This window comes from Trichosurus vulpecula, chromosome 2 (genome assembly GCF_011100635.1).
Source record: "Trichosurus vulpecula isolate mTriVul1 chromosome 2, mTriVul1.pri, whole genome shotgun sequence".
Lineage (NCBI taxonomy): Eukaryota > Metazoa > Chordata > Mammalia > Diprotodontia > Phalangeridae > Trichosurus > Trichosurus vulpecula.
In genome coordinates, this window is record NC_050574.1 from 225977502 (window position 1) to 225997850 (window position 20349).

Below are 20349 nucleotides of genomic sequence, written 5' to 3' on the forward strand. Positions count from 1 at the left end.
AGTCGGGGTGAGCGGGCGGGGGCAGTGGAGGCGGGGGGGAGGAGGGGGAGGGGGAGGGGGAAAGGGGCTCCTGACCACGTGACCTTCCCCAAGATGGCGGCGCCCAGAGGTGTCCACCTGGTCCTCAGTAGAGGTAAGAGCCTGGGACGGACTGAAGCGTGTGTGTGCACACAGACGCACGCGCGCGCACACACATCACACTCACACTCACGCACGCATACACACACACACACATACACACACAGTATATGTCGGTGCCTTAGCGCGCACGCGCAAGAGTTACAAGTTGACAGATTGACTAGGACATATAGACATATTTACACACCTGCATCCTGGCTAGGTCATGCCTCCCTCTCTCTCTCTCTCTCTCTCTCTCTCTCTCTCTCTCTCTCTCTCTCTCTCTCTCTCTCTCTCTCTCTCTCTCTCTCTTTCTCTCTCTCTTTCCCTCTCCCTTTCCCTCCCTCCCCATCCTCCTCCCCCTTTCCCTCCCTCTTCCCCAGCTCTTCCCCTCCACACTTTCCCTCTCCCTCTTACTCTCTCTTTCCCTCTCCGTCTCCCTCTCTCTCTCCCTCTCTCCCTCTCTCTCCTGGCCCTAACCCCCCCCCCCCACTTTCCCTTTCTCCATCCCTCTCTTCCATATTCCCCTCCCTCCCAAATCTCTTCATCCTACCAGCAGTTACTACTTCAGATTCTGTGTACATTTCATTTATTGTTTTCCCTCCTTAATTATATGCTAAGACTTGGGGAAATGCTGCTTCAGAGATTTCTGCTGGTGTCAGAGTGTAGTTTAAGTTGTGGCCATTCAGCATACTAGCATTCATAACCGTTTTTATGACCATCCTCACAAATAAGAGGAATACGTAGAGTGGAAGCTGGATTTTCCCATACAGTGGAAAAAGTGCTAGATTTGGAGGTAGAGGACCTGGGTTCAAATCTTGCCTCTCCTGCCCAGTATGTGCCAGGAATCCTACTAAGCTCTTGGGGGACAAAGATGGGCAAAAACTAGTACCTGCTCTCAAGGAGCTCATAGTGTAATGGGGAGATAACATGCAAGCAACTATCGGCAAACAAGATATGTATGGAATAAGTTGGAAATAACCAGCAGAAGAAAGACACTAGAATTAAGGAGGAATAGCAGAAGACAGAGAATGGGGAGGGAGAGCATTCCAAGCACAGGGGGTCAGCTAGGTCAAATGCAGAGAGTGTCACATGAGAGGAGCAGCAAGGAATCTGGTGTCACTGAATTTCAGACCCTGTGGTAGGTAGGGAGTAAAACGTAAGAAGACCGGAAGAGGGTTATAGGTGCAGGTTATGAAGGGTTTTGAAATGGCAAACAGGATTTTTAAAAAATATTTGAACCTGGAGGTAATAGGGAACCACTAGTGTATATTTACTGGGGGGGTGGGGGGAGCATGGTAGAGGGTTTAGTAGAAACTTGGGTTCCAGTACTTGTTTTCTCATTTACCAAATATATATGTTCATATTTGTGTGCCTCATTTCCTCATCTATAAATTGAGGGGGGTTGAACTTTCTACTCTCAATGCTATTAAATGGATTTTAGAATGTTTTCATGAGAGTAAGATGATACATCCTTATTCTTCTTAATCAGGGAAATGTGTTAGAATCATATTAGCTTCCTAGGTTTTGGCGACAAGTACGGTTGTTCCAAGTGTGGGGAACTCGGTACTTTGAGTCAGGACACGACTGGACAGAGAGGCAGTACTGCTCTAGCATATATACAAATGAAGAGGTAAATTGGAGAAGGAGACTGGTTGAAGGGATCCCTCTTCAGACTTCAGAGTAAGGAATGGAGATTTGCTGCAGAGGTCTGTGAGGAGCCGTTGGAGGTTTTTAAGAATGAATGAAAGAAAAAGCATCAAGCCCCTAGTTTGTGCCAAGCAAGGCTGGGGATTGGGACTAGGTCAGTGCTTTCATTGGTGCAGGGATCTCCTGGATAAGGAGTAGTCTTTGAAAGTTACACACCTAAATGTGTCAGGAGCAGAACTTAAACCCTAGAAGCAGGACTTCCTGGCCTTGAACCCAGTTCAAACCATGCTGCTTCTGAAGTGCTGGGGATATAAGTTTAAAAAGGGACAATTCTTACCCTCAACGAACTCACGTTCTAGTCAGAGGAGACAATACATGTAGGAAGGACCAGCTACAGGGCAGATGGAAAAGCCTGGTGGTTCTTAGGTGTTTGTGGTAGGGCTGATGACAAGGCCCAGGGCTCTTTAAGATGGCTTTGTTGTTGTTCAGTCATTTCTGACTCTCTGTGATCCCTTTTGGTGTTTTCTTGACAGAGATACTGGAGTAGTTTGTCATATCCTTCTCCAGATCATTTTACAGATGAGGAACTAAGACAAACAGGGTTGTTACTTACCCAATGTCACATAGGTAGTAAGTGTCTGAGGCCAGATTTGAACTCTGGTCTTCCTGACTGCAGGTCCAGGGCTGTATCCGCTGTACCACCTAGCTGCACTTTAGCAGATCACAAAGCAGTCCCCGGGGGTCTGAAGGATATAGCAGCAGAATAATTAAGAGAAAGAATGTGAGAGGTTAATAGTGGAAAGTATTTACACTTAGGAGAGCTAGATTTGAATCTGGGCTCTCCATCCTGTACTCTTAACCCACATAGTCATAACCCTAGTTCAGGTCCTCATCATTGATCTCCTACATTCTTGCAATGGCCTCCAATTGATCTCCCTGTTTCAAACCTCTGTCCACTCTAATACATCCTCCACATACCTGCTAAAGTGATTTTTCCTAAAGCAGAGAGGTCTGAATGTATCATTCCCCTATTCACTAAACTTCAGTTCCCGGATCAAATCAAACTCCTCTGTTTGGCTTTTAAAGCTCCTCCTTATCTGGCTTCTTCTTACCTTTCCAACCATATCATATTACTTTCCTTCATATACACTACGGTCTAGTCAAATTGGCCATTTTGCTTCTCATATACAGCATTTTCTCTGCCAGAGTCTGTCCTGAATACCTGTAATGTACTACCCTCTGACTTTTGCCTCTTAGAATCCTTCCTTTCCTTCACATCTTAACTCAGATGCCACTTTCTACACAATCCTTTTCATTCTCCATAGTGCCCAGATCCTAGTTCCTCAATCACTTCCCCCAACTATCTTGTATCTAATTCATCTGCTTTGTACATGGGGCAGAGAGGTGGTGCCAGGTCTGGAATCAGGAAGACTCATCTTCATGAGTTCAAATCTGGCCTCAGACACTTACTAGCTGTGTGCCCCTGAGCAAGTCACTTAACCCTCTTTGTCTTCTGTAAAATGAGCTGGACAAGGAAATGGCAAACCACTCCAGTATCTTTGCCAAGAAAACTCTAAATGGAGTCACAAAGAGTCAGATATGACCGAACTCCAAAATATCTGCACATTGTCATCTCCAGCTAGATTGTAGACTTCTCAGGAGCAGAGACTTTCACATTTGTTTTCTTGTCTCCAGTGCCTGGCACATAATACGTGTTTAATAACTTCTTGTTTATTGATTGATTGATTTATTAGTTGATGATTACCACTCCAGCCAAGTCACTTAATCTTTCAAAAACTCGGGTTTCAGTTCCATAAGATGAGCACAAAATGTCTTGCCCTAACTACCTCTCTTTGTTACTGTAAAGAAAATGGTTTTTTAAACTTTAGTTATTGTTGTTATTTAGACATTTTTCTAAATTGATTAGAAGGGAGATGAACAAGAGCAATGAACGCTGACTTAAAGGTGACTGTGAGTGAGAGTGTCTGGACTAGACTGTCCTGGACCAGGAGTGAAGAGGCCTAGGTTCTTTTTTCCAGATCTACTATATTACTATAAGAAAATCAGTTTTCTGTTTCCTCATCTGCCAAGCAGCTAATTATTCCTGATATATCTATCTTACAGGGCTGCTGTGAGGATCAAGTTAGATCTTAAATTTAAAAATATTTTCAATACTTCCAAGTATTATGTACTTTACACATATAAGGTTTATACAAAGTATAGGCAAAGCATACTTTACAAATATAAAACATTATAGTCCAAGCAGGAGTGATCAGGACCCAGATCAGAAACTTAGTGTTAGAATGCAGCATGGAACAGTGGGAAAAGCATGGAGTCTTGAGTCATAGGATCTAGGTTCGAAGTCTAGCTCTGCTGCTTATTAGTTATGTGACTTTGGACAAATCAGTCCACTTCTGTAGGTGTCATTTTCCTTATCTGTAAAAGGAGAGAGTTGTACTAGATAGATTCAAAGGTCTTCTCCAGCTTTTAACTTGTGAAAGTAAAAATGGAAAGGAAGTACTAGGGAAGTAGAAATTGCTGACTGAGTGAAATCAAAACTGGATGTAAGGACAAACAAGATATAAGCACCTCTTATAAGGCTAGAATAATAATAATAATAGTAACTTGAATTTTATACTATAGTTTAGCATGATGTAAGGGATAACGTGATATAAGGGATTTTAGGAAAGGGATGAAATTCAGATGCTAAAATGAATTGGGGATGAAGAGGGTCCAGGGAGAGTTTTATGGCATAGCTTTCGTTGTTGTTAAGTCATTTCTGTTGTGTCCAACTCTTTGTGACCCCACTTGGGGTTTTCTTGGCAAAGATACTGGAGTGGTTTGCCATTTCCTTCTCCAGCTCATTTTACCAATGAGGAAACTGAGGCAAACAGGGTTAAGTGACTTGCCCAGGGTCATATAGCTAGTAAGTATTTGAGATCACATTTGAACTCAGGTCTTCCTGACTCCAGGCCTGGTTCTGTATCCACTGCACCACCTAACTTCCCATATAGCTCTGGTTGTTTGGTGGTTGTTGTTAAGTAGTTTCAATCGGGTCTAACTCGCCATGGCCCCATTTGTAGGAAAGCATTGAAGGAGTAAGAGAAATGCTACCATCTCTTTGCAGGGGACAGTTATTTTGGTAGAGTCCCAGGCTGTCTTCACGTTGCCCAGCAGCATGCTACTTGGCAATTTTTCCCTTTGCCTGTCAGTATGTCCTCAGAGAAGTCAAACTAACTTTAACATTAGGCTAACCCAGGTATAGTCAGGAAAGCAAATCTGCTGCAAAATTGTATAATTACATAGTACAGTGTCAGATAAAATAATAATAAAAATTCACATTTATGTAACACTTTAAAATTTCCAGAGTGCTTTCCTTACAGGAAGCCTGAAAGGTAGGTAGTGCAGGAATCATTATCCCCAATTTGTTGACGGGAAACAGGCTCATAAATGACTTTTTCAGGGTCGCATAGCTAGTAAGTGCCTAAGTCAGAATTCAGTGTCACATAGCTAGTAAGTGCCTAAGTCAGAATTCAGGCTCAGATCTTCTGACTTCAAATACAGCAGTCTTTCTGATAGCCACACTGCTTCAGAATTATCTGTTGTTTTGGATAATTTGTGCTGGTGTTCTTTTCCACTAAGAGAGAATCAAGGGTTGATTCCAATTGCCTGATAGTATGAGGCAGTTTTAATAAGGTGTCATATATATGTTATATGTACTTCTGTTGAAAGGCAGGTAATACGAATGTAGCATAATCATTGTCATTTATTGAATAGAATCCAGATCTGACATGACCTGTGGTTATACAAATTCAAATGTGCTTTGAGTCAAATCATGTCCCTGAAAACAACTCATGCACTTCTGTGCCATCTGTAGCAGGGTTAGCTCATGAGGCTAGTGTTAGCCAATCTATCAATCAACAGGCATTTCTTAAGTTGGCTGTTTTGTGTGCCAGGCACTGGGCTAAGAGCTGATGATAGGACAAACATAAAACTGTCCTTGCCCTCAGGGAGCTTAAGAATGTAATGTAATATCACTACTAGGTCTGTTTCCAAAGATCATTAGGGAAAAAAGAAAGGAACCTATGTGTTCTAAAATGTTTATAGCCACTCTCTTTGTGGTGGCAAAGAACTGGAAACTTCAGGGATGCCCATTAAATGGGGAATGGCCGAACAAGTTGTAGTATATGATTGTGATGGCATACTACTGTGCTGTAAGAAATGATGAGCTCAATGATCTTAGGGAAAGACTTCCATGCAATAATGGAGAGTGAAATGAGCAGAATTAAGAGAACATTGTATGCAGTAACAGCAATATTGTTTTAAGAACTACTTTCAGTGAGTAAATTATTTTGACTACTTTAAATACCGACATTAACTATAAGGGACATATGAAGGAAGACACAATCTACATCCAGAGAAAGAACTGATAAATAGAAGTATTGTAGAATAATTTTATGTACATATACCTGTTTGTGTCTAATGGTAGTCATTTGAGGGGAGATGGGAGAAGGAAGACTTAGAAATACTGAAAACCAAAGGAGAGATTAATAAAATTGAAATCCAGAAAACTATTGAACTAATAAATAAAACTAAGAGCTGGCTTTATGAAAAAAAAAACAATAAAAATGATAAACTTTTGGTGAATTTGATTAAAAAAAAAGAAAGAAAAAAACCAGATTAGCAGTATCAAAAATGAAAAGGGTGAATTTACCTCCAAATGAAGAAGAAATTGAAGGAATAATTAGGAATTATTTTGCCCAATTGTATGCTCATAAATTTGATAATGTTAGGGAAATGGATGAATATTTACAAAAATATAAATTGCCCAGATTAACAAAAGAGGAAGTAAAATGCTTAAATAACCTGATCTCAGAAAAAGAAATCAAGCCATCAGTGAACATCCCTAGGAAAAAATCTCCAGGGCCAGATGGTTTTACATGTGAATTCTATCAAACATTTAAAAAACAATTAATTCCCATACTTTATAGACTATTTGAGAAAATAGGCAAAGAAGGAGTCCTACCAAATTCTTTTTATGACACAAATATGGTACTAATTCCTAAACCAGGAAGAGCCAAAATAGAGAAAGAAAATTATAGACCAGTTTCCCTAATGAATGTTGATGCAAAAATTTAAATAAAATATTAACAAAAAGATTATAGCAACCCATCACAAGGATAATACACTATGACCAGGTAGGATTTATTCCAGGAATGCAAGACTGGTTCATTATTAGGAAAACTATCAGCATAATTGATATCAACAACAAAATCAGCGGAAACCACATGATTATCTCAAAAGATGCAGAAAAAGCAAAAGATAAAATACAACACCCATTCCTATTAAAAACACTAGAAAACATAGTAATAAATGGAGTCTTCCTTAAAATCATCTAGAACCCTCAGCAAGCATTATATGTAATGGGAATAAGCTAGATGCATTTCTAATAAGATCGCATGTGAAACAAGGATGTCCATTATCACCCCTATTATACAATTTGGTGCTTGAAATGTTAGCTTTAGGAATAAAAGAAGAAAAAGAAATTGAAGAAATTAGAATAGGCAAAGAAGAAATTAAGTTATCACTCTTTGCAGATGATATGATGATTTACTTAGAGAATCCTGAAGAATCAGGTAAAAAACTACTTGAAATAATAAAAAACCTTAGCAAAGCAGAATGATATAAAATAAACACACATAAATCCATAGCATTCCTATATAATACTAACAAAGTCCAACAGAAAGAGATAGAAAGAGAAATTCCATTTAAATTTACTGTAGATACTATAAAATATTTGGAAGTCTACCTGCCAAGACAAACCCAGGAAACATGAACACAATTACAAAACACTTCTCATGCAAATAAAGTCAGATCTAAATAAATGGAAAAACATCAGTTGCTCATGGGTAGGCCAAGCTAATATAATAAAAATGACAATTCTACCTAAATTAATTTACTTATTTAGTTCCATGCCAATCAAACTACCAAAAAAGTATTTTATAGAGCTAGATAAAATAATAACAAAATGCATCTGGAAGAACAAAAGATCCAGACTATCAAGGGAATTAATGAAAAAAAATGCTAGGGAAGGAGGCCCAGCTATACCAGATATTAAACTGTATTATAAAGCAGCAATCATCAAAACCACTTGATACTGGCTAAGAAATAGAGTGGCAGGTCAGTGGAATAGGTTAGGTATATAAGATGCAGTAGTCAACGAATATAGTAATCTACTCTTTGATAAACCCAAAGAAGCCAGCTTCTGGGATAAGAACTCACTATTTCACAAAAACTGCAGGGAAAACTGGAAAATGGTATGGCAGAAATTAGGCATAGACCAATATCTTACTCCATATACCAAAATAAAGTCAAAATTCATAACTTAGATATAAAGGCTGATACTATAAGCAATTTGGTAGAGAAGGGAATAGTTTACCTGTCAGACTTATGGAGAAGGGAAGAATTTATGACTAAACAAGAGATAGAGAGCGTTACAAAATGCAAAATGGATAATTTTGATTATGTTAAATTGAAAAGTTTTTGCACAAACAAAGCCAGTGCAACCAAGATTAGGAGGGAAGCAGAAAATTGGGAAAGAATTTTTACAATCAGTATCTCTAACAAAGGCCTCATCTCTGAAATATACAGGGAACTAAGTCAGATTTATAAGAATACAAGTCATTCCCTAGTTGATAAATGGTCAAAGGATGTGAACAGTCAGTTTTCAGAGGAAGAATTTAAAGATATCTATAGTCACGTGAAAAAATGCTCTAAATCACTATTGATTAGAGAAATGCAAATCAAAACAACTCTCAGGTACCACATCTCTCCTCTAACAGGTCAAAACAGGAAAATGATAAATGATGGAGAAGATGTTGGAAAAATTGAAACACTATTGCATTGTTGGTGGAATTGTGAACTGATCCAACCATTCTGGAGAGCAATTTGGAACTATGCTCAAAGGGCTATAAAACTGTGCATACTCTTTGACCCAGCAGTACCACTTCTAGGTCTGTATCCCAAAGAGATCACACAAGAAGGAAAAGGACCCATATGTACAAAAATATTTATAGCAGCTCTTTTTGTGGTGGCAAAGAATTGGAAATCAAGGGGATGTCCATCAGTTGGGGAATGGCTAAACAAATTGTGGTATATGAATGTAATGGAATACTATTGTGCTATAAGAAATGAGGAGCCGATGGACTTCTTAAGAACCTGGAGAGACGTATATGATTTGATGATGAGTGAAGGCAGCAGAACCAGGAGAACATTGTGCACAAACACAGACACGTTTCTTCTGTGATGACTTTGATAGACTTGGCTCTTCTCAACAATGCAAAGTTCTAAGACAGCTCCAAAAGCCTGATGATGGAAAAGGCTATCCACATCCAGAGAAAGAATAAAGGAGTCTGAATGCACATTGAAGCAAACTATTTACTCTCTCTGTTTTATTTTATCTTTGGTTTTGTTATATCTTGCTCATGGTTCATTTTTTTGGTTGTAATTCTTCTTTACAACTTGATTATTGGGAAAATAAGTTTAATATGAAGGTATATGTAGAACTTATATCAGATTATATGCCATCTGGTGGGAAAATGGGGAGGAGAGAGAGGGGGAGAAAATTTGGAGTTCAAAAACTTGTGGAACTTAGTGTTGTAAACTGAAAAAAATTTTTTTAAATAATTAATTTTTAAGAAAAATAGAAATTTACCTGTTTATTGTATATTTGAAAAGAACAGCAAGTTATACATAGATTTTCAGTTTCATGTGCAGCCATATATTTTTTTTTTACTATACTATGTTATGGAAATGCTTGTTTTATTTCATAAATTAAAAAGGAATGTAATGGGAAAGACAGATTGTAATGCAAATAAATATATAAAAATGTACAAGACCTATGAAAATGAAATTCCCTTGGAAGAGGTGTCACTAGGACCTGGGGGAAGCAGGAAAGGTTTCTCACACTAGGTAGTATTTGATCTGAGACTTGAAGGAACCCAGGGATTCCAGGAATAGGAGGTGAAAGAGAAGAGCATTCTAGGGTTGGGGACAGCCAGTACAAAAAAGCCAGGGTATAAGGACTATACACTCAAGCTTATATTTATATTTTTGGAAGGGGGAGGGTAACATAATCATACCAGTTTTTCAGAGGATGGATTAGATTGGGAAGAGTCTTGAGGGAAGGAGACCAATTAGAAGACTATTGCAATAGTCTTAATGAGAGTCAGTTTTAATTAGGGTGGTGGTTAGGGTAACAAGAGGGAAGTGATTGTATCCAGGAGATGTTGTGGAGGTAGAAACAAGATTTGGCAAATGATTAGATATTTGGGGTTAGCAAGAGTGAGGAATCAAGGATGACACCAAGGTTGTAAATCTGAGTTGCTGGAGGATGGTAGTGTCCTGACCTAAACAGTAATGAGGAAGTTCAGAAGAACAATGGGTTTGGGAGGGGGTGCTGGGGAAGATAACAAATTCCATTGTTAAACATGTTGAATTTGAGATGCTTATTAAGCACCTACTGTGTGTCAGTCACTGTGCTAAGTCCTGGGAATACAAAGAAAGGCAAAAGATTGCTCTCAAGGAACTCACAGTTTAATGGAGGAGACAACATGCAAACAATGCTGTACAGACAAGCTGTATACAAGATAAATTTGAAATAATAATTAGAGGGAAGGCACTAGAATTAAGGGGGATTGGGGAAGGCTTCCTGTAGAAGGTAGGATTTTAGCTTGGGACTTGAAGGGAAGCCAGTAGCTGGAGATAAGGGGAGAGAGCATTTCCGGCATGGGGGACAGCCAGAGAAAATGCAGTGAGTCAGGAGATAGAGTGTCTTGTTTGAGGGAGTGTAAGGTATAAGAAGACTGGACACTGAAGTTTAAAGGACAAACACAAGATTTCATATGTGATCCTGAGGGTGATAGAGAGCCCTGGAATTTATTGACCAGAGAGGTGACATGGTTGTCTGTACTTAAGGAAGATGATTTTGATAGATAGCTAAGGAATAGACAGACTGGAGCATCTTGGGTTGCTGATTTTTTTTGATGATTCAACATTTGACAGTATCTTCAAGGGTAGAGAAAACAACAAGGGTTGAAAAGGTTGAAAAAGGGTAAAGCAGACCTTACCTTTGAGGACTTGTCCTACACTTATGGCAGTTTTCTTATATGTAGTATGTTTCTTGGGTAGTTCTATTTTTCGTGGTCTGTTCCTTATCCTTCATTTGCTAAAAGACTGTGGAAAGATTAGAGAGAGGGAAGGTATATAGGATGAATGATGGGAGCAAAATGGTTGCAGATAGAAGTGGTATTTTCTGAGATGAATTTAGGAAATTCTTATTGGTACTTAATGCTGGAGTGGAAGATTGTAGGGTGAGAAAGGAATGAATGTTCTTCAGAGCTTTTAGCAATTTGGGGCTAATACTAATAGGCATCAGCATTATAGAAAGGCACTCAATTCCCAGGGCAGTGGGATTTCCAGATCTTGTACTTGGAACATAGTTTGTGCATATCTATTTGGGAGTATTTGTCACCTAAAATAAAATGATGATTTTTAGAGAGTATGTTGATTATTTTCAGAAAATAAGCAATGCCTAATTTTCAATGAGAATACTAAAGATCCATATAGTGAACCTAATCATGAAAATCACCATGTGACTTTCACATCCTGATCCCAGATTCTGGAGCTTGGACTTGGAATCTTGCAACTGAATGTGAACTGAAAAAGGATTGTATAAGTGAAAAAAAGAAATAGAAGAAATTATTTACTTTAGATATAAATAAAGCAGAGAGAGAGAAGAGAGGAGAGAAAGTGTGAAGAAAGATGAAGTTTGAAATTTAGCTTAAGTATTTCATGCAAGATATTTTCCCTTGCATTTTTAAGAAATAAACTTTAGTTAAAAAAACATAAAACAAAATTTCAGTAAGTATGGTGTTGAAAAAAACTTTATTTTTTTTGCTGTGCTATAAGTGTCACATAACCAAATAACATTAAAACCTTCATAGTCTCTTCAATTGAGAAATGTGCAAAAATGTTTATCTATCTTGCTAGCATCAGTTGCCACCAGATGCCAGGGTCAGTCTGGGAACACAATAAAGCACAGTAGAAAATCATAGAATGACTGGTGCCATGTGAACTCTACCTCTTCTTGTTCTCAGCAGAAAAAAGGGGGGGACAGCTACTTTGACCAAAGAAACAAATGATGCTGAGCACCACCTCATTGATCTGTGTTCCTTCATGTAATGGAACAACATATGATATCTATTTAGGATCTTGGGACAAAATAATTGTCACATAGGCAGCTCTTAATTATTTGCACCAAAGCAAAGAAGAATTAGTTTTATCTAATAGAAAACCCCAGAAAATTTATTCACTTAGTTTGGAACTTTAGCTGATCCAGAGATCAGAACTATAACTTCAGTCAATCTTAATGCTATAATTAGGAGGGAAGTATGTATCATTCTTGGGCCAGGAACCCATCCAGTCTTTCTGAAGGGCATGGTGGGATACTATGTATAGATATCCACCAATAAGCAGATGTAATAATGGCTTATAAAGTTGGGTAAAGCATAACTTCTAAAAGCCTGTCCCAATACTCTGGTGTGAGCGGTGCATGCGTGTGTGCGTGCGTGCGTGCGTGCATGCGTGTGTGTGTGTGTGTGTGTGTATTCTTTTTTTTTGGGTGGGGGGTGCGGGTAAGGGAAGCTAGAGGAAACTGTTTGAGGGTCCCATGATGACATGCTTTGACTGCCTATCCTGAATTTTAAGGAAAAGGCAGCCATGCAGTATTTTTGCTTCAGAATGGACAGACACTATGAGCAGTATGCTGGATGGATTGATTCATTATTGGAAAATCAGAGACACCAGTGATAAGGCTTTTGAAATAGTTCAAGGATGAACTCCAAGTGGCAAAATGAAAAGAACAGTAAAGATGACAAAACTTAGCAACTGGTTAAGACTGAGAGAAAGAGGAGAGTCAAAGCTGATTCTTGAGGCTTTGTGCCCAGTGCCTGGGGAAATGATGGCACCGTTAGTAGAAAAAGGGAAGTCAGAAAGGAGATACCTGGGGAAGAATGTGATCATGAATTCAGTTTTCAATATATAAGTAAAAAATGTTCTTCACCTTAAAGTCAGTGTAATTTTTACTTGGAGGGGGGAAGGCAGGGCAATTGGGGTTAAGTGACTTGCCCAAGGTCACACAGCTAGTAAGTGTGTCAAGTGTCTGGGGCTGGATTTGAACTCAGGTCCCCCTGACTCCAGGACCGGTGCTCTATTCGCTGCACCACCTAGCTGCCCCATTTTTTTTTAAAAGCTCACTTTGTGCACACTAGACCACTGACCCTGGAGTTGGGAGGACCTGAGTTCAAATATGACCTCAGACACTTGACACACTTACTAGCTGTGTGACCTTGGGCAAGTCACTTAACCCCAATTACCCTGCCTTCGCCCCTCCAAAAAAAAAGCTCACTTTAAGGTTTACAAAGTATGTTTCTCACAACAGCTCTGTGAGTGTAGGTAGTATAAGTATTATCTCCATTTTACGGGTGAAGAAATTGCAGTTCCAGTAACTGAAGGAACTTGTCCATGGTCACACAGTTAATTAGTTTAGAACTGAGATCTGAGCCCAAGTTTCCTTGCTCCTTTCTCTTTTTTTTTTTGAATTTAATTTATTTAATATATTTAGTTTTCAGCATTGATTTTCACAAGAGTTTGAATTACAAATTTTCTCCCCATTTCTACCCTCCCCCCCACTCCAAGATGGCGTATATTCTGGTTGCCCTGTTCCCTAGTCAGCCCTCCCTTCTGTCACCCCACTCCCCTCCCATCCCCTTTTCCCTTCCTTTCTTGTAGGACAAGATAAATTTCTGCGCCCCATTGCCTGTGTATCTTATTTTCTAGTTGCATGCAAAAACTTTTTTTTTTGTTTTTGAACATCTGTTTTTAAAACTTTGAGTTCCAAATTCTCTCCCCTCTTCCCTCCCCACCCACCCTCCCTAAGAAGTAAAGTAATTCAACATAGGCCACATGTGTATCATTATGTATAACCCTTCCACAATACTCATGTTGTGAAAGACTAACTATATTTTGCTCCTTCCTAACCTATCTCCCTTTATCCAATTTTCTCCCTTGACCCTGTCCCTTTTTGAAAGTGTTTGTTTTTGATTACCTCCTCCCCCATCTGCCCTCCCTTCTATCATCCCCCCTTTTTTATCTTCTTCCTCCTTCTTTCCTATGGGTAAGATACCCAATTGAGTGTGTATGGTATTCTCTCCTCAGGTCAAATCTGATGAGAGCAAGATTCACTCATTCCCCCTCACCTGCCTTCTCTTCTCTTCCTACAGAACTTCTTTTTCTTGCCACTTTTATGCAAGATAATTTACCCCATTCTATCTCTCCCTTTCTCCCTCTCTCAATATATTCCTTTCTCATCCCTTAATTGGATTTTATTTCTTTTAGATATCATCCCTTCATCTTCAACTCACTCTGTGCCCTCTCTCTCTCTCTCTCTCTCTCTCTCTCTATATATATATATATATATATATATATACACACACATACATACATATATACATACACACACATATACATATATATACACATACACACACACACACACACACACACACTATATATATATATATATATATATATATATATATATATATATATAATATGCATATTCCCTTCAGCTACCCTAATACTGAGGTCTCATGAATCAAACACATCATCTTTAAAACAGTTCAACTTTAGTAAGTCCCTTGCAATTTCTTTTTCTTGTTCTTTTTCTTGATTACCTTTTCATGCTTCTCTTGATTCTTGTGTTTGAAAGTCAAATTTTCTATTCAGCTCTGGTCTTTTCACTGAGAAAGCTTGAAAGTCCTCTATTTTATTGAAAGTCCATATTTTGTCTTGGAGCATGATACTCAGTTTTGCTGGGTAGGTGATTCTTGGTTTTAATCCTAGCTCCATTGACCTCCGGAATATCGTATTCCAAGCCCTTCAATCCCTTAATGTGGAAGCTGCTAGATCCTGTGTAATCCTAATTGTTTTCCCAGAATATTCAAATTGTTTCTTTCTGGCTGCTTGCAGTATTTTCTCCTTGACCTGGGAGCTCTGGAATTTGGCAACAATATTCCTAGGGGTTTTCTTTTTGGGACCTTTTTGAGGAGGCGATCTGTGGATTCTTTCAATTTCTATTTTACCCTCTGGCTCTAGAATATCAGGGTAGTTCTCCTTGATAATTTCTTGAAAGATGATATCTAGGCTCTTTTTTTGATCATGGCTTTCAGGTAGTCTAATAATTTTAAAATTATCTCTGCTGGATCTATTTTCCAGGTCAATGGTTTTTCCAATGAGATATTTCACATTGTCTTCCATTTTTTCATTCCTTTGGTTCTGTTTTATAATATCTTGATTTCTTATCAAGTCACTAGCTTCTACTTGCTCCAATCTCATTTTTAAGGTAGTATTTTCTTCAGTGGTCTTTTGGACCTCCTTTTCCATTTGGCTAATTCTGCCTTTCAAGGCATTCTTCTCCTCATTGGCTTTTTGGAGCTCTTTTGCCATTTGAGTTAGTCTATTTTTAAGGTGTTGTTTTCTTCAGTATATTTTTCAGTATTTTTTTGGGTCTCCTTTAGCAAGTAATTGGCTTTTTTTTCATGATTTTCTGGTATCATTCTCATTTCTCTTCCCAATTTTTCCTCTACTTCTCTAACTTGCTTTTCCAAATCCTTTTTGAGCTCTTCCATGGCCTGAGACCAGTTCATGTTTTTCTTGGAGGCTTTTGATGTAGGCTCTTTGACTTTGTTGACTTCTTCTGGTTGTATGTTTTGGTCTTCTTTGTCACCAAAGAAAGATTCCAAAGTCTGAGACTGAATTTTCGCTGCGTGGCCGTGTTCCCAGCCAACTTACTTGACCCTTGAGTTTTTCGTCGGGGTATGACTGCTTGCAGAGTAAAGAGTACTTTGTTCCAAGCTTGAGGGGAGGCGCCATTGATTTCAGAGCTATTTCTATACAGCCAGCTCTGCCACACCAGTGCTTCTCCTCCCCCAAGAACCACCAACCTGGACCTGACTCAGATCTTAAGCTGGCTCTGCACTCCAGCTCTGATCAGCCACTTAATTCCTCCCACCATTGGGCCTGGGCCCAGAAGCAACTGCAGCTGTAGTTCTGTAGCTGCACCACCTCCGCCTGCCCCCAAAGTGGTGGCCGAACCACGAACTCCTTTCACTCTGTCCCCCGCAGCTTTTCCCACTAACCTTCTCTGTTGTCTTTGGTGTTTGTGTTTTGAGAAGTCTGGTAACTGCCACAGCTCACTGATTCAGGGCACTAGGGCCTGTTTCACCCAGCTCCTGGTCTGGTTGGTCCTGCTGCTGCCCACACTGGGCTCTGCTCCCCTCCGCTCACAGCTCCGTGTACGATAGACCTCATCCAGCGACCATCCAGGCTGTCCTGGGCTGGATCCCTGCTTCCCTCTGCTATGTTGTGGGTTCTGCAATTCTAGAATTTGTTCAGAGCCATTTTTTATAGGTTTTTGGAGGGACCTGGTGGGGAGCTCAAGCAAGTCCCTGCTTTCCAGCTGCCATCTTGGCTCTGCCCCCACCCCTTTCTTTATTTAACGTTATATGCTTTCTACTGTTCTCCCCCCCCCCCACACACACACACTGCCCTTCATAAGTAGAAGTCATGAAACACTGAGAATGGAGGTGTCCTTTAAACACTTGAAAGTATAGGACTGATGAACAAGTTTGGGGGATAAACCATATGCTCCATATGGGGAGTTTTCAGTTTGAGAATTATTTACAAGGAGGTGATAGGTTGGGTTTTTCCACTTGATAAGTTTTATTGTTGCCTTTTGTTTTAAAATCATAGTGATTTCCAGATGAGCTCCCTAGCTCTTTCCCCAAAATGTGTTATTTCTTGTGACAAATAAAAGCAAAACCACAGGGACTGTGTGACTGATGATGGTGTATACACCATCTCACCTCAGTAACCTATCCTGAAAGGAGACAGCTCTTCTCCAGTACCAGGATTGCTAATTCCAATTACGTAGATCTGATAGTTCAAGTGGGGCTTGTATTCAAGCTCAACCATGAATAGGAACAATGAATTGAATAGAGAACACTTACATTTAGAGAGAAAGAGAAGGAGCCAGTGAAGGAGACAAAAGAAGAAGGAATAGGAAAAGTAGGAGAATTGAGATGAGGAAGCATCTTAACATCCAGGGGAGAAAAGTGTCAAGGAAAGGAATGGTCAACATCATGTTAAATACTTCAAAGAGGTAAAGGAGAATGAGGACTGGAAAATAAGTGGTGACTTTCAAGAGAATCATTTCAGTTGAATCTTGGAAATGTCAGCCAGATGACAGTGGAGGCCATAGTGACAAAATAGAGGTAGAGGGTATAGACCAGTAGTGCTCCCCCTTTTTAGCCTCAGGACCCCTTTACATTCTTAAAATTATTGAAGATCCCTCAAAGAACTTTTGTTTATGTAGATTATATTTATTGATATTTACCACATTAGAAATGTAAAAATCCTAGTATTATTATAAAAACAGTTTTAATCCTAGTGGATCCTCTGAAAAGGTTTTGGAGACCCCAGAGACCCTGAACTATACAGTGGAATCACTGGTATAGACCATTAATCAAGCAGTTTGACTATGAAAAGAAGGGAAATAAGATAGTAGTTAATGTGGGTAGCAGAATCAAGTGAAACTTTATTTGTGATAAGGAGACCTGTTTGTGTTCAAAGGTAAAGGGGAAGGAACCAGGAGTAAGAAATAGAATGAGAATTCTGGAGAAAGAAGGCATAAGCAAGGGATCAAAGTTGAGGAGGTGGTAGAAGGATATGGGCTACCAAGCTCAAGTGTAGAGATTAATCTTAAAGAGGAAAAGGGTACCTTTGTTAAAGTGAGAAGAGGAGAGTTTTTCTAGAATTTTTCTCCCCCTAGAGCTTCAGCTATTTTTAGTTTTGGGAAAATTGTAATAACACTATGATTTTTAAAATGTTAAACTATCATTAAGTTAAGTGGCTAGCAGAATAAGAGAAAGCTTGCTTAGTTAATTAACAAATAGTATCTAAGGACAACTACATCCGAGGTGCCTTGCTTACTGAGTGTGTCTGTATTTCACATCCTAGCTCTCTTTCCTATTCATTGTTATGATTGTTTCAAGTTTGGGATGTCACAAACTATCCCCATAACATCAGATAAAAATAATACAGGAATGGAAAGAACACCCACGGGGCTTTCTCAACTGACTGCATGAAAACTGGCTGCTGTATGGAATTGATTAATATCAATTCCAAAGATTGTTGTCCCTGTTCCTGCTTTTACTTCACCCCCACTTTACTGCTTTATGAGTAGGAGCAGCTCAGTGCATTGCTGAGTGCTAGAATTCTGCAATCAGAAAGGTAAGTGAGGGACACAGCAGGGAGAACAAGTATGGTGGGATTGTGATGTGAGGGAGGTAGGTGATGTTCTCCAGTGGGAGGTAATGAGATTTTTATATGTTGGCTAAATGGGGGATGGGACAAACAGACAGCTATCGATATGATAGCCAGTTGTGAGCTTGTTGAAGATTATCAATTACTTTAATCAAAAAACGCAGATGTTGAATGTCTTCATGTCAGTGGCTTTCCCGTGATACCATCTGTATCAGTAGAATGGAGTGAGAGAATAGAATTAGTGAATTTTTATGGAAAATCATAGCTGCCAAGGAGATTTTTCAGAGGCCTATAACAACTCTGTAGAAGATAGCTATGTTGATTATCTTTTTAACAGTAATTAAATTTATTTGGACATTCTACATACTTTTAAAATAGCTATTTACTTTAAGCGTCAGATTTGTTTTCTAGCACTGTTTTTGTCCTTGATCATTGGAATACTATTAATTTCTATAGGCATTGGGGAGCCATGGAAGATTTAATAAGATTGGCATTAAGTTTAAATGCTGATGACTTCCTACATGCAAATTAAGCTTCCTTGACCTTGAGCCAAGATTCTTCTCCAGAAAAAAATCTTTCTGAGAAGAGTATACTAAGTCACTAAATGTTTAATAAATTCCTAGCTTGCCCCTAAATCTATATAAGGTAAGAAAATTAATGTTCAGTAGTAATTTTAGGACTTTTTCATCTGATTTTTCTTCAGATTTTATATGACTCCTGCTATGGATATAATCAGTAAAAATGATTTTCTTCCCCCAAAAGCATAATCCCCAAACAGTATGGAAGTTTAGATTAATTTGAAAAAATTGTAGGTCATTTACAGATCTTGAATACTTCCTAATTGATTGGCTAGCGCAGTGGTATACAACTAGCAACTGAACACTATCTCCAGGCCTCTTTTTCTTTAGCCTTCTCCATCTTCTATTATATGAGGTTGATCTTGCTCCCTGGCTGCTGTTACTCTGAACACATCAGCCCCTCCCCACCATTCCAGTTGTATCTCATACCCCTTATGTGGTGGTGGCATCAGATTGGTACCTTCTTCACATGCACAGTTTACCAAACTGGGAGCAGATCAGTACTGGGACCTATTATCTAGTTGAGAGGTTGAAGGACTGAGAATATGTGGGAGAGGGTGAAAGTGTGTGGGTGATGGGTATGAGTTGGGGAACAGGTTAAGAGAAGGTAAGGATGTGAGAGGGATCTGAGTGAGGGGTTATGTGAGTGAGCGTATGAAAGAGAGGGTGAGGGAATGTGTGAGTGTTTATAGAAGAAGGAAGGCTGTGTGGGAGGCAGAAATGCTTCCGAAGGTGTCAGGTGACTCTGTATGAATATGACCTGCCTCACCAGAGAAGTTACTCAATTATTGTACTACTTAATGCTTTCTTAGTAGTACCTTTATCTCTTGTACAAAAGTAAAATGCAAAATTAGTTTTTGTATATTCATAGAACACTTTCTTTAGTCTTTTCAAAATAGGCCACTCTAAGATCATAGATTTAGTACTGGTTTAAGCTCCTCGTTTTATAAATCTGGACTGTCTAATCTTAGGTTTTTATTGAAACAATAGACAATGTATTTTGATTTGCTATTTTAGCAAGAGCTCTGCGGTAGCTTGGCTTCCTTTACTAAAGCATTTATGTAAATTTCTATGCTTGTAGGCAGGCCGCATAACTTACACTGTACGGGGCATGCCACCCAGGGCGCATTTTGGACAGCCCTATTATAGGTGAAGACACTGATACCCAGAGAGGTTCTGAGCTATCTTTCTGTCTCACTGTGCCCTTTGGTTCAGACCTCTCATTTTACATTTGAGGAAACTGAGGCCCAAAGATATGATGTAACTTGCCATGGTCGCACAAATAGCAAGTGCTGATATTTGAACTGAATGCTAAGGTCTTTCAGGGTTGTTTTTCCTCACATCATTGTGATCATCACATAAATTGTTCTGTTTTTGTTCATTTCACTCTACGTCAGTTCATACAACCGTTCCCACATTTCTCTGAATCTGTCATATTCATTACTTCTTACAGCACAATATTCTATTGCATTCATATACCACACTTTGTTCAGCCACGCCCCACTTGATGAGTAACTTTTTTCCAAGAAGCAGTTGCTACAACAAAAAGTGTCCCTATAAA

General features: G+C 39.1%; 1 protein-coding gene across 3 annotated transcripts in view; it reads left to right on the top strand.

Moving 5' to 3' along the window:
• The first annotated feature begins 11 nt into the window (after window positions 1–11).
• The window catches only part of METAP1D (methionyl aminopeptidase type 1D, mitochondrial), an 89953-nt gene continuing 69615 nt past the window's right edge, over window positions 12–20349 (top strand). The window contains exon 1 of one of the 3 annotated variants that reach the window (XM_036744538.1): window positions 12–133. In XM_036744538.1, the coding sequence (XP_036600433.1) occupies window positions 94–133 (40 nt within the window). In that variant the 5' untranslated portion in view covers window positions 12–93. The remainder of the gene's footprint in view (window positions 134–20349) is intronic. The other 2 variants (XM_036744537.1, XM_036744539.1) reach the window with 2 other exon arrangements.